This window comes from Silene latifolia, chromosome 1 (assembly GCF_048544455.1).
Source record: "Silene latifolia isolate original U9 population chromosome 1, ASM4854445v1, whole genome shotgun sequence".
Classification (NCBI taxonomy): Eukaryota; Viridiplantae; Streptophyta; class Magnoliopsida; order Caryophyllales; family Caryophyllaceae; genus Silene; species Silene latifolia.
Genome location: NC_133526.1, coordinates 170,185,887 through 170,200,035, shown reverse-complemented (window position 1 = coordinate 170,200,035; position 14,149 = coordinate 170,185,887). Strand labels below are relative to the sequence as shown.

At 41.7% G+C, this 14,149-nt stretch overlaps 1 protein-coding gene across 1 annotated transcript; it reads right to left on the bottom strand.

Moving 5' to 3' along the window:
* Positions 1 to 12,016: 12,016 nt before the first annotated feature.
* Positions 12,017 to 13,342, bottom strand: LOC141587247 (uncharacterized). The gene is made up of 2 exons (XM_074408701.1): positions 12,326 to 13,342; positions 12,017 to 12,136 (listed from the first exon to the last, which is right to left on the bottom strand). The coding sequence occupies exons 1-2, from the start codon at positions 13,340 to 13,342 to the stop codon at positions 12,017 to 12,019; spliced, it is 1,137 nt and encodes a 378-aa protein (XP_074264802.1).
* Positions 13,343 to 14,149: the final 807 nt, after the last annotated feature.

The following is a 14,149-nucleotide window of genomic DNA, read 5'->3' as shown; positions in this document are numbered from 1 at the left end:
AGTTATAGCATCAGGGCATTGCTTAATTCCAACAAATTTCCTCAAAAAAATTCACTCGACATCCGAAACAAAGAAGATCAACTTTGGCATTAAATCCAGGCTGTGTTTTCAACTGATTCGCAGTATTCTAATGCAGATAAAGATCAGTTCTTTGGTTGGAATTAAGCAATGCCCTGATGCTATAACTATAAGTCAACTAAGCCGTGGTTGTCTGTGAGCCAAGTCCTTGGATCTGATGAGATACATTATTATATAAGATAAAAGAGCAACACGAATTCATAAACCAGTGCCTGGAATGAATGTTTAACTTGCTCTCTATACATCTCTTTCAAGTCTACCCACTTGACAAGAAATCAAACACAAATTGGCTGGAACCAAGTTGGTTTTGGTGTAGTCGATCAAGTGAGAAAGTCGAAAAAGCTAGGATTGGTTTCCCAAGTTAGTAAGACTAATCTAATAATCAAAATCATGGTGCCAATGCCATCCACGGAATTTAATTAGTGTGTGTTATATACTTACAAGCGGTCTTATATTGTAAAATTGTCATATTTTATGATTTGTGATTATATAATATACTCCCTGAAATTACAATGATGCAAAACCGACTAGAACAGGGGCTGTCAATGCTACTTACCATCCTCTATTTAAACCCTTTGAGCCCTTTAACAACCTCGATCAACACACAGCAACTCGACACAAAATAAGCCCAAAAAATGACTCATATCAAAACGAAAACGGGGCAGCAAATACCTTACTTTAAACTCGATATTTTACCAACCTAAAACAAGTATTCCATTTGTACTAATACAGATGCTACATTGTATAATTCAATATTATAATAATACAATAACAATCAATTTGATGAATTTGAAAAATGGGGTTACCTGAGTTGAAATCGGAATTGATGATTGAATAATATAATAATACAATAAAACGAAACGGCTTTGTATTATTACTTGTGCAGTGTAGTCGTAAACAGCCAGTATTATAGAGAGAAGTTCGAAAAATGGAGTTACCTGAGTTGAAATCGGAATTGATGATTGAATTGAGTAGAAAAAGGTGTGGTGTAGCCGGAAACAGCAAGGAGATTGATGGTTGTCGAGGGCGGCGTGAGAAAAGGACGATGACGGTTGGTGTTGATGCTTGAATTAAGGGAATTGTGAGGTTCAATCTTGGCGGTGAGAAACTGATGAAGAAGACGAAGGATTAGAACTGTTTGAAGAAGACGAAGGATTAGAACTGTAGAATGTCACAATCCAGTCAATCCACGAGGACCAGTCGAATCTCCAACTGGAGATGACGTTACCATGGAATGTTAATCAAGTTCTCTCGCTAGTAAGTCGAGCTTATTTATCCTTTTTATCTTACGTACCAATTCATATGTCAGATAGAATTCCTACGTTGTCAAGAAATCTGTCCCCTATCACGTGTATGGTATGGAACATACAAGGGACCGGTAGTAAAAATAAAATCAATGCTCTTAAAGAAGTTGTTCAAACTTACAAACCCACGGTTCTTGCACTCCTCGAGACTCATAAGGATGGTAGTCATGCTGAAAATGTTTGTAAAATTCTGGGATACAAGGGTCATTCTAGAGTTGACGCTATTGGTTATAGTGGCGGTATTTGGTTATATTGGCATCCGGACATTGTCACTGTCCAACCGGTAGCTCACCACAGTCAGTTCATTACTATCGAAGTCGCCCGGTGTGAAGGTCCCCCTTGGTTCTTTTCGGCAGTTTATGCCAGTCCAAACCCGCATAATCGTCACGAACTATGGGCTGAATTAGAACGTTATGCTCATTCTCATAACCACCTATGGATGATTGCGGGTGACTTTAATGAGACGAGAACGATTCAGGAACGACACGGAGGAGATCAGAATATGGTTCGTAGGTGCATTGTTTTTAATAATTGGATTGAGACGTGTGAATTACTTGAGCTCGAGTTTTCAGGACCTTTGCATACTTGGGCACGAGGCAACTCGGCAAAAACACGACAAAGTGCTAGACTTGACCGCGCTCTTTGCAATAGTGAATGGGGTGAATTATTTGAAGACGCTTGCGTTAAGCATCTTCCGGCCTACCAATCTGACCATTATCCTCTCCTTATATCACCGAATGGATTCGCCTCTATGCAATCGATTCATAAACCCTTCCGATTCCAAGCAGCTTGGTTAACACATGAGAAATTTTCAGATTTCGTTAATGAAAAATGGGTAGGAGGTAATAATCTTGTATCACAATTATCTCATCTTTCAACTGAATTACAGAGGTGGAATAAGGAGGTTTTTGGAAATATTTTTCGTAAAAAACGAGAGCTCATGGCACGCATTGAAGGATGTCAAAGAATTATGTCGGTCCAAAGAGCAACTAATCTCATAAAATTGGAAGCAAAACTCAGAAGGGAATTAGATGAAGTCTTGAAACGAGAAGAATTATTATGGTACCAAAAATCACGGGTTGATTTTATTCATGACGGAGATCGTAATACGTCATACTTTCATGTGAGCACCTTGGTTCGCAGATGGAAAAATCGCATTAATGCCCTAAAGAACGATGAAGGTGAATGGGTCGAAAATTGTGATGAAGTAAAGAGTCTCATTGTTGAGTATTACAAAAAGCTTTATACAGAAGAGGAGAATGGCGAGGCAATTGCTGACATTCCGTACGATATTTTTCAAGAATTTAGTAATGAACATTGGGACTGGTTGAATAAATACTACTCTCATGCGGAAATTGAGCGTGCTATTTTTGATATGGGGTCACTGAAAGCTTCGGGCCCGGACGGATTTCAAGCTCTATTTTATCAAAAACACTAGTCTGTCGTTAAGGATAATGTATGTGCGATGGCTATGCGTGCTTTAGAAGGGAAGGGATTTCCCGAGGGTATGAACGATACTAATCTGGTGCTTATTCCCAAAATAACAGGCCCGAAACATATTTCTCAATTCCGACCAATTAGTTTGTGCAACGTTGCTTATAAGATCGTCGAAGGTGCTAGCAAACAGAAATTAAAAGGTGTTACCCGTCTTATCTCGGAAAACCAGAGTGGGTTTGTCCCTGGTCGACAAATAACCGACAATATTATAGTTTTTCAGGAAGCTATTCATAGTATGCGACGGTGTAAAGGGAAGAAAGCGTATATGGCCATTAAAATCGACTTGGGAAAAGCATATGATCGTCTGAGATGGAGTTTTATCAGAGATACGCTTAAGGATATGTACTTCTCGGAACTTCTTGTTAATACAATTATGGAATGTGTTACGACCACTTCGATGCAAATTCTTTGGAATGGCGAACCCACCGAAAATTTTTACCCGACTAGAGGAGTGCGTCAAGGTGATCCGCTTTCTTCCTATCTATTTGTTATGTGCTTAGAAAAACTTCAGCAGGCCATAGATGAAAGAGTGCGTAACACGGATTGGCTTTCGATTCCCATATGCAAAGGAGGTCCTAAAATTGCTAACCTATTCTTCGCCGATGATATGGTTCTCTTTGCGGAAGCTCGAGCCGATCAAGCAATTGTTATTAAGTATGTTCTTGATAATTTTTGCCTTGCCTCAGGAGAAAAAGTCAGTGTATCAAAATCAAAACTATTTTTTTCCAGTAATACTCCTATGTCCGTTCAAGATTAAATTTCTGGGGTTTTGGGCTTCGAAACCACGCTGGATTTGGGCACCTACTTGGGTATGCCTACCATTAACGGACACGTCACAAAGGAGACCTTCGCGCATTTGGAAGAGAAGTTTAATAAGCGATTATCCGGATGGCAAACAAAGCACCTATCCTTAGCAGGGAGGAGTACTTTGATAGAGTCTACCTTATCTACCTTGGCCAATTATAGCATGCAAACGGCAAAAATCCCGAAATCGATATGTGATAATTTGGATAAGAAAACCAGGCGCTTCCTGTGGGGAGGTAATGAGGAGCAAAGGAAAGTCCATCTTATTTCTTGGGAGAGTATACAAAAACTGAAGTCCTTGGGTGATTTGGGAATACGATCCGCACGACAGTCAAATGCGGCATTTCTTACGAAATTAGGATTCCGACTCCTCTCTGAACCGTCACGCCTTTGGGCCCGAGTGCTCAGAAGTAAATATTGCAATGGTCGTTGCGATGTTGATATGTTTATCCCTAAGGCAAATATGTCGAATGTTTGGGCCGGCATCTCCTCGCAAGCAAAAACGATTAATTATGGAACTTCAGTCGCGGTTGGAAATGGAAGGAGAACGTTGTTTTGGGATCACTTGTGGGTTGATAGAGGGTGTTTATCTGACAAGGTTTTGGAGCCCATTCCCGAGTCTATTCTTGGCGCGACTGTGAGCGAAATGTGGGATGAAGGTTCAGGTTGGAAGTGGGACATTTTTTCGAATTATTTATCACAGGAGGAACTCCAAAAAATAGCAGCTTATACGTTGTCCCCTGAACCGTATTTAGAAGACACACTTCACTGGAATGGAACGACGCATGGCCGTTTCTCCATTAAATCTGCCCTTGTCATCCTCAAATCCTATGAAGATACTCAGACCGAGAATTCAACAGCCTGGCATCTTATATGGAGGTTACCGGTACAGCAGCGCATTCGTTTCTTCATTTGGTTATCGGCCCATGAACGTATCATGACTAATTATAACCGAGTCCGTAGAGGCCTCGCTGACGACCCAATATGCCCGAGGTGTAATGAGGAGGATGAAACGATGGACCACGTGCTACGTCACTGTCCAGTTTCAAGCGAAATATGGTCACAAATTGGTGATTATGCAAACTCTTCGGAATTCTACACGGACCAATTTCATCATTGGATTTCGAAAAATGCAAGCAATGGCTCTTCCCAATCATCTCCAAACTGGTCAATGAAATTCGCCATAACGTGTTGGTGGCTGTGGCGATGGAGGAACAATGTAGTATTCGGACGAGCAGAAGAAAACCCGACCGATCCCATACGCTTTCTGCACCAACAGTTCGAGACCTCATCCAGAGCTTTCGACCCTTTTTCTCTTTTTATACCACGTCCGGGCACTTCTCGAGTTGAAAGGTATATTAGGTGGAACCCTCCTCCTTTTTGGTGGTTCTTACTTAACACGGATGGAGCTTCACAAGGAAACTCAGGACCGGCAGGGTGTGGAGTGATTTTGCGAGATGATACTGGTAATTTTATTTCCGCCTTCGCTTTCTCATGTGGGTTTTGTACTTATATACGGGCTGAATTGAGAGCTGTTGTGGAGGGTTTGGAGCGAGCTCGGGCTATTGGTATCACTAAAGTTATAGTGCACATGGACAATTTGTCATGTGTAAAGCTAATTCGAGAAGATCAGCTAACAAGTGGTAGTTTGAGCCCGTTAGTGGCTCGATATAAGGAGCTGAAAAATATGACGGGTTGGAATGTTGAAGTGGAACATGTGTTTCGAGAGGCCAACCGAGCTGCAGATTGGCTAGCAAATGTTGGAGTTACTTCTTCGACATCTACGACTTATTTCGACTCTCCCCCTGACGAGCTCCGAACAATTCTTCGTGAAGATGTGCTAGGAGTTGCTTTCCCTCGTCTAGTTATGCCGTAGTTGCTTTGTATCTTTCGGGCTTTGCCCCTCATGCGTACCAAAAAAAAAAAAAAAAAAAAAACTCTGTGTAAAGGGTTTTTAATTTTGAAGGGGTTTTTATTGTTTATATTAAAGTCGGTTTTAATTAAAAACTGAAACAAAAACATACTCCCTCCAATTCACCATATTCTTCCATATTTCCTAAAACGGTTATTCATGTTTTCTTCCCCTTTTTATTTTTGGTAACTTTTTACTCTTATTTTATTCATACCTCTCTCCTATTACCCCACCCACCCAACTTTTTTAATCCTATTTTATTCCTTACTTTAATATTTGTGGGCCACAATTCATTATTTAACTCTTAATTATTCATCCTTCTCTCCTATCACCAAACCCCACCCAACTTTTTATCAATATAATACTCTATTTCTTAATTCTTGTGCCCATAGTAAAGAGGAAGAAAATATAGGATTGGAGGGAGTATAATGGCGGTTTTTTACCCCAAAGATTTGTAACATAGTATTAACTTTTAGCGTCATTCTTAATGTCGGTTGTTAATATAACCGTCGCAATTGACTTATGCTGGCGTTTCCTATTTGGAACCGCCATAAAAAGTTCGAGTTATCACGTCGGTTCTTACATAAACCGCCATAATAGACCTCATATATGCATAAAAATTTGGTTCCCGCCAATTTATTGGGCTTTTCACGTCGTTCCGTTTAGAACCGCCACAATAACCGCGTCGTAATAGGGGTTTTTCCATGAATGTCCACGTCTAATGGGCCAGGGACGTTGATTCTGCACGTCTTATGTAGGAGTTGGACAATGAGTCTTGCGTGGGCTGGACAACATTCATGCGTCTATAATGGGTTGCTTGCTTTATCCATATACCATATCAAAGTTATCCTTTAGTTGATGGACAATGAATTCATTCGTCTATAATGGGCCCAGATGTGGGCATTCATTATCTGTTATGGTCCCAAACGTTGAGATTCATCGTCTCATCCATGGCGGACAATGAAACTCAACGTCTCGTTCCATACTCGACAATGAATCCACACGTCCCACACTTTGCTTGACGGCAACATTCATCATCCCTCACCCTTAACCAATTACGCCAACAACTGAATACAAAAACAATAATTAAACAACAATGTGACCGTTACTAACCTAATTAAAATAAAATTATTCAGTTTAAACTAATTAAAAAAATGACTTACTTGAAAATAAAGAAGGAAAACTGATTTGCGAAATGAGAATGGTTGCTGCAAGTGTGGTGGTGGTGGTGTTGGTGTTGCTGCAAGTGTGACGGTGGTGGTGTAGGTGGTGGTGCGGTGATGGCGGGTAAGAGGGAGTTAGGGAGAAAGAGTGAAAGATAGAATAGTGAAAGGGAGAAGGTAAGGGTAGTAAGCGTCTTTTTTAAAAAAAAAAACGTCGACGATTCGTTATAAAACATCGACGACGTTTCGCAACCCGGATGTTTTTTTTTTCAAATTGGTAAGTGAATTCAGCCTAAATGATAATTGAAGTTGCATCGGTGGTGATTGAACATGCTAAAGGCCTAACGCGGGCTATATATAGCGTAGGTTCAATTAGCCTTGATTTCAAACATTTAGTGACCGTCATTATTGAGCAATGCTCAACTTAAATCATTACTAAGTTAGTTGCCATTTGTTTTCAATATGTTCAAAGCAAATTTGAAAATAAATTCCAATTTATTTAGGTATTTGACGGGATTCCTTACCACATTTCACTAACTCATATATTGACCTAGTTACTAACACATACCCTTAGCAACACCTCGTTTTACGACTATCCCTCATCCCCACCTAAGGGTGGCAGTTGGACCGGGGACTGCCGATTAACTTGGTCCAACACAACCTAAGCACGAGCATGACCCAAACACAACTTAATGTGAATTGGCTTGTCCTAGATCACGACACAAAGACTCGCGGGGTATTTATAACTGCCATCACACTCCAACCTCGTAGAATTCACATTTATGCATCTTAGTTTTTAATTAGTAAGATTATTTCAAGGTTTCTTCATATATGTCATATTGGGTTATGATATTTAGTTTTGCATAATTCTATAGGTTCAGAGGAAACATATCACTTTTGTTGTACCATCTATATCTGCGCATACACCCTAAACTAACCCTTAGACTGAAATCAAGTCATTTTCTATATTAGATATGAAAGACGATATAACTTACAGCACGACAGAGGGCATTGTCACCCTTTAAACCCCACCCACTTCTCCAAGTCCCATCTACATCAACATTTAACACCACTACCACCCTAAGTCCATAATACTAGACCTGTCAAACGGGTCGGGTCAGAATACGAAATGGGTCATACGGGTCATGGTCGGGAAAGGATCGGAATATGGGTTAAGAAATATTTTTTAACATCTTTTTTAAACTATTTTTTTAATTAAAAAAATATTTTTTAAAAATGTAAAACATATTTAAAATTAATTCTTTAATCATATTCAACGTTTACATTAATTATATTGACATAATTATTAAAATAATTTTTTATAATAATTATTTTATTATTAAATATTATAAAAATTATATAGAATTGACTTTTTAGTTGTATTTGTAATTTTAAGTAATAAAAAAAAATTTAAAATATAATATATAAATATTAATATTTTAATAAAATTCATGATTTACCTTTGACCCAACGGGTTGGGTCTCAACCCTAAAATTACGGGTCATTTAGGATCGGTTCAAAATGGTCGCGGGTCGAAAAATGGGCCGGGCGGGTCGAGTTTTAACAGGAGTGACCTCTTTACCCTCTAAGTCCTTCCTGAGACAGTTACAAGGGGATAGTCAGGAATTTTGAGAATCATTCCGCTTGTGTTCTTACATCCAGCCTTTAGGGTCCAGATATGGAGATTTGAACCCACATCATTTTTCAACCCATTTGCACTCGTGGTTCATCAAACCCGAGACACCCATTCCAACCACACCAGCAGCCATAGCCCTTGGCCTTAGCACCACAAAACAAACCTTCAGAATGATGGTTAACCATTCCAACTTGTTATTACCAAGCTCCACATCCCAAAAGGTCCAAGCCTTTTACACCTAACCCCAAACACGGGATTTAACGGTACTTTACAGGCTAGAATGGGATATGACATGATACCTGAGGTGAAACCTTAGAGTGTGTACACACAATCAAAATGCCATGTTTATGCACCATGATCGAACTACGTCGGATTTGATTTCGCTCCACGCGAATACGTAGGCAGTCCTTCAGAACAAGGGATTCAATCTACTCATCAACCAAGTTGTCATCTTGTCGGTTTCTTACGGGTCTTAACCAAGTCCAAATGAAGCCACCTTTGTTTGAGTCGGTCTTAGCACTCGATGTAGGCTAGGATAAGGATATAGGTTCAGATGAGTAGTGTCAAAACTCGGAATGAGCTTTATCTAACGGTGTAGGCAAAGATGCTCAGTCAGATAGATGTGGGTTTTTGTTGGGAACATAAAATATGAAAAATCCGCTGAAAAGAAAGAAGGCGTGGAAGAAAAATAGTAAAAGCCCGCTGAAAAGAAAGAAGGCGGTGGCAAGAAATGATGAATACTCGCTGAAAAGAAAGGAGGCGAGGAGAAGAGTGGCAGAATGTTCCCAACAAGAGTGATGTGTGATGTCCAACTGTTCTCATAAAATCAGTCTGTGTTTAGTGTCTAGGCGAAGCCAACGTTGTTGCTCCGTGAGTTTAATCCACCTCGTCAATGCCAAGTGATCGTGATTCCCATGTGCCCTCGGGAGCACGCCCATGCCATACGATATCCATGTCTCAAGTCCGATGGCCTTGTGATTCCCGTTTGCCATCTTTTGGCGCCAGAATGGCCAATTTACGTTTCTACCCCCAACAAGTCCATAATTGAATTAAAACTCGTGCACACTTACGGTTTTATTTTCCTTTTTGTTTTACGGTAGCGGGCTACGCCCACGTTGTTTACGGGTCATACAGAGTGTCTGAGTCGTATTTTGTGCTCACCCGTCAAGGTTCGATTTCAAAAGGCCAAAGATTTCATAATTTCAAAATTTCAAAAACTTTTTGGGTCGACGACCCAGCATCCAAGTGATTCATTTCAAATTCAAAATTTGGGTCGATAGCCCAATTATTCAAAATTTTCAACATGTTCAAATTTCGGGTCGATGACCCAGTCTTTCAAATTCAAATTTCGGGTCGATGACCCAACATTCCAAGTGATGTCAAATTCAAACGTCGGGTCGATGGCCCAATTATTCAAAAGTTTCAAATTCAATTTTCGTGTCGATGACCCAATCTTTCAAATGATCCAATTTCAAGATCGATGATCCAAATGTGCTTATGTGATGATTATTGCTCGTACGTTTTTGTGTTTCGAATGTAGCAGGATATGTTTCAACTGGGGGCTCTAAAGTCTTCGACTTTAGAGCCATTGCAAACTGGGGACTCTGAAGCCGTTGGCTTCAGAGACCATTATCAAGATGAAAGGGATGACATCCACCCAGAATTCAATTCAATACAAGAGTATGAAATGAAAGAATTCCGCAGCTGAAAGCAAATGATGAAAGTGGCGGCAACCTCCTCGGAAAGTCCCGTCCCATTTTGGCACCTGCCAGCAGATGATAAATTTTGGGCAAGTGTCAGCAGATGATGAATTGAGCGCCCTGTTCCCTCCTGAGCGCCCTGTTCCCTCCTGAAGCTGAGGCTGCTAATCCGAAGCCTGACTCCACCGCCATGGATATCTCTGGGGCTATCGCTGGGACTCTAGAGGAGATCCTGGCGGAGCAGACTGGTGATGATGCGGCTGCGACTCCTGAGGCTGTTCAGGTAACTGCAACAGAGAAGCAGATGGAGCACGGGGAGCAGAGCATTGGTCAGGATGCAGTTGTTGAGAGGATTGACCTCTCTTAAAATTTTAGTTTAAATTATCTGGGGACTTGACCTGTGTGGCGCAAGTTTGTAAAAAACTCACTTTTTTATTTTGGCTTGTTTTGTGCCTGCTGGTACGCAGGTTTTAAAACTTCGATGGTGCTTGTTATAGATAGCAGGCACCTTAACTTGAAGTAGTTCTGGGTCTAAGTTTTAGACCCTCCTTTTGTTATACTTGCGTTATTTGCCATTGGTTTCTGGAGTTTTGATTCCACACAGGTACACCCAGGGGGCTATCCTGGTTCCAGGTGCACAACTCTTATCCCTGGTGACAGGTTATTTGATAACTTATTTTACCCATGACGTAAAATATCTTATCACTAGGGTTAGCTAACTGGAGCATACCTTCTTTGGTGTTTCTGATTAACAAGGAATGTTGCGTTCCTTGTGGTTCCAGATGTTTGAAATTCGTGCGTGCACCTTTTGCTCTACGTCATAGCTATGGAATTACTGAGATTAACGTTAAGGTATGGGTGGTCTTAGTATGTCGTACCCTGCGCGCTACCTCGGCGTATGCTCCCCATGTGGCTTGACTTAAGATAAACGCCTTCGCAGCCTCACATGGCAGGGGCTGGACCCTCAAAGTGTTCCTTATCTGACAAGTAACCAACATTAGTACCAAAGCCTTTCTTCGTAGAAGCATGATAAATTCCAAAGTAGTGCAAATTACCTGGTGCTATCTCATGATGTTCCAGGGCAACATCTGGATCCAGGAAGCCACAGCCTGGACTACTTGGTTTAAAAACGACTCTATTTGGTTTAAAAAATGAAAAACTAGGGAAAACAAAAGAAAAAAGTTTTCTGAAACACACTAATACCTAAAGCATATACTAACCCCCACCTTTTTTTTTTTTTTGCTTCACGGACTTTTGAAAGGTCCTTTGTACACTAAAGTTTTGGCACTTTGTCAGACAAAGTACCGTTTCAAGTGACAAATGTTCCAGGGTTTATCCAGGATTTGATCGTGCATGGTCATCAACCTGTATGCCCCATTCTTGACAATGCTTTCGACCTGATATGGCCCTTCCCATTTGTAGGCAAACTTGCCTGCTTTGTGGTTCTTGGTATTTTCGAATACCCTTCTGAGTACGAGGTCCCCTACTTCAAGGGTCCTGATCTTGACATTCTTGTTATACGTCCTTGCTACATATTGTTTATACGACGCCATACGTATGTAGGCGCTTTCTCGCAGCTCATCAACTGTATCCAGGCTCCTAGCCATTTCGACCTTGTTACGCTCATTGCCCGACACCTTATGCGTGCGTGGGCACCGAACTTCGAGGGTATCACCGCCTCACTCCGTATACGAGGCTAAATGGAGTTTGGCCTGTTGCCATTTTCGGTGTTGTTACGTCGACCGGTACTAATGGTAGTTCATCTGCCCATTTTCCCCCAACTCTTCCAAAGTTTTAGGGTTCACCACAATGATTTTGTTGCTGGACTCGGCTTGGCCTTTGGTTTGTGGATATCTGGGGGCTGACTTTCTCAGTGTTATGTTCCAGCATGAACAGAAGCCCTCGGTGTTATCCGATATGAACTAGGATCCATTGTCACATATGATCTCAGATGGTATCCCAAATCTGCTTATGATGTTGCGCTTGATAAAAGAGATCACCTGCTGTTCTTTTACCTCTGTCATTGCCTCTGCCTCAATCCACTTTGAAAATTAATCAGTCATAACTAGCATATACACTCTGTTTCCTGGAGCCCTGGGCAGCTTACCTACTATGTCCATGCCCCACATCATGAATGGCCATGGAGAGATAATCGGATGCATTGGTTCTGCTGGCTGGTGGATTGCTGGAGCCGCCTTTTGACATGACTCACAGCGTTTGGCATGATTTACGGCATCTGTGCGCATGGTGGGCCAGAAATACCCCTGTCTCAAGATTTTGTTAGACAAACTTTGTCCTCCAGCATGGTTCCCGCATTCTCCGCCGTGAACATCCTGCAGCACCGTTTCTGCTTCCTCTTTGCTCAAGCACCTGAGGCATGGTCTTGCCAATGACTTTCTGAAGATAATGTTATCAATCATGATATACCTGGAGGCTTTTATCCTGAAACTTTGTGCTTCCTTTCTATCCCCAAGGAGTGTCTCATCCCTTAGCCAATTTACGTACGGTACTCTCCAATCTGGATCATGTTGTCCTACTGCGGAAACCAGAGTCCTGGCTCCCTGCGTATACTGCATGTGTACAGCCTCTTTCACCGGATTCTGATCTAGCTCCTTCTGGATGGCTGGGGTCAATACATGGGTGATAGGTATATTTGACAGTTCTGTGGGCTGGAAGGTGGCCTTTAACGTTGCCAGGGCGTCTGCCTCGACGTTCTGATCTCGCGGCACCTGAGTTATCTTGAACGTTCTAAACTTCAACTTTTGCTCTGTGGCTATCTTCAAGTAGGCTATCATCTTTGAATCATGTGCCACATATTCGTTGTTTACGTGATTCACCACAAGTAAGGAGTCACTATACACCCTCAGGTTCCTCACCTTAAGCCCCGGCGCCATCTGCATCCCAAGTATAAAGGCTTCATACTCGGCTTCGTTGTTGGTTGCTTTGAACTCACACCTAACAGCTTGTACTATCATATCACCTTTAGGTGATCGAAGGACCAAACCTACACCAGCTCTCCTTGCATTTGAGGCTCCGTCAATGTATAGGGTCCATATCTCGCTATCCTGACTCCCCGTTATTGTCAGCATTCCTTCTTCTGCCTCCCCACGGATAGTAGGGCAGAAGTCAGAGATGAAATCTGCTAGGACTTGGGATTTTATCGTTGTTCTGGGTTCGAATTGTAAGTCATACCCACTAAGATGCACTGACCATTTAGTCATTCTGCCCGAAAGTTTAGGCTTCCTCATAATAGTCTGGTCTTTGCGGGAAGCAGAGACTTGCTAATGTAATACACAGGATGCTGCACTCCTTCTTGTTCTTTGACCAAGACCGCACTTACAGCTGCTTCCGTGACTGACAGGTACAGGAATAGTGGCTCCCCTTGCTCCGGCATCGCGAGTAACGGTGGCGTGCTTAGATAGCTTTTGAGTTCCACGAATGCCTTTTCATGTTCCTCGGTCCATTCGAATTTCTGACTTTTCCTCAATATATCATAGAACAGCTTGCACCTATTTGAAGCCCTCGATATGAACCTGTTTAGGGCCGCCACCTTCCCTGCTAGCCTTTGCACATCTTTTGGCTTCTGCGGTGATTCCAGCTGGAGTATTGCTTTTATCTGCTCCTTGCTTGCTTCAATTCCTCTCTGGGTCACCATATATCCTAAGAATTTTCCCGAGGATACTCCAAACGAGCACTTGGATGGATTAAGCTTCATTTTAAACTCCCTTAATGTCTGGAAGGTGTCCGCTAAGTGTTCCATATGCATTTCTGCTTTTTTGGACTTCACTACCATGTCGTCTATGTATACTTCCATGGTCTTTCCTATTTGCTGCTTGAACATTTTATTTACCAACCGTTGGTAAGTGAACCCGGCGTTCTTTAGGCCAAAGGGCATGACCTTGTAACAATATATGCCTCTTTCTGACATGAATGATGTTTTCTCTTGATCTTGCGGATGCATCTTGATCTGATTGTAACCGCTCCAGGCGTCGAGGAAAGTGAGTACCTCGTGTCCCGCAGTAGCGTCCACCATTGCATCGATATGTGGCAGTGGA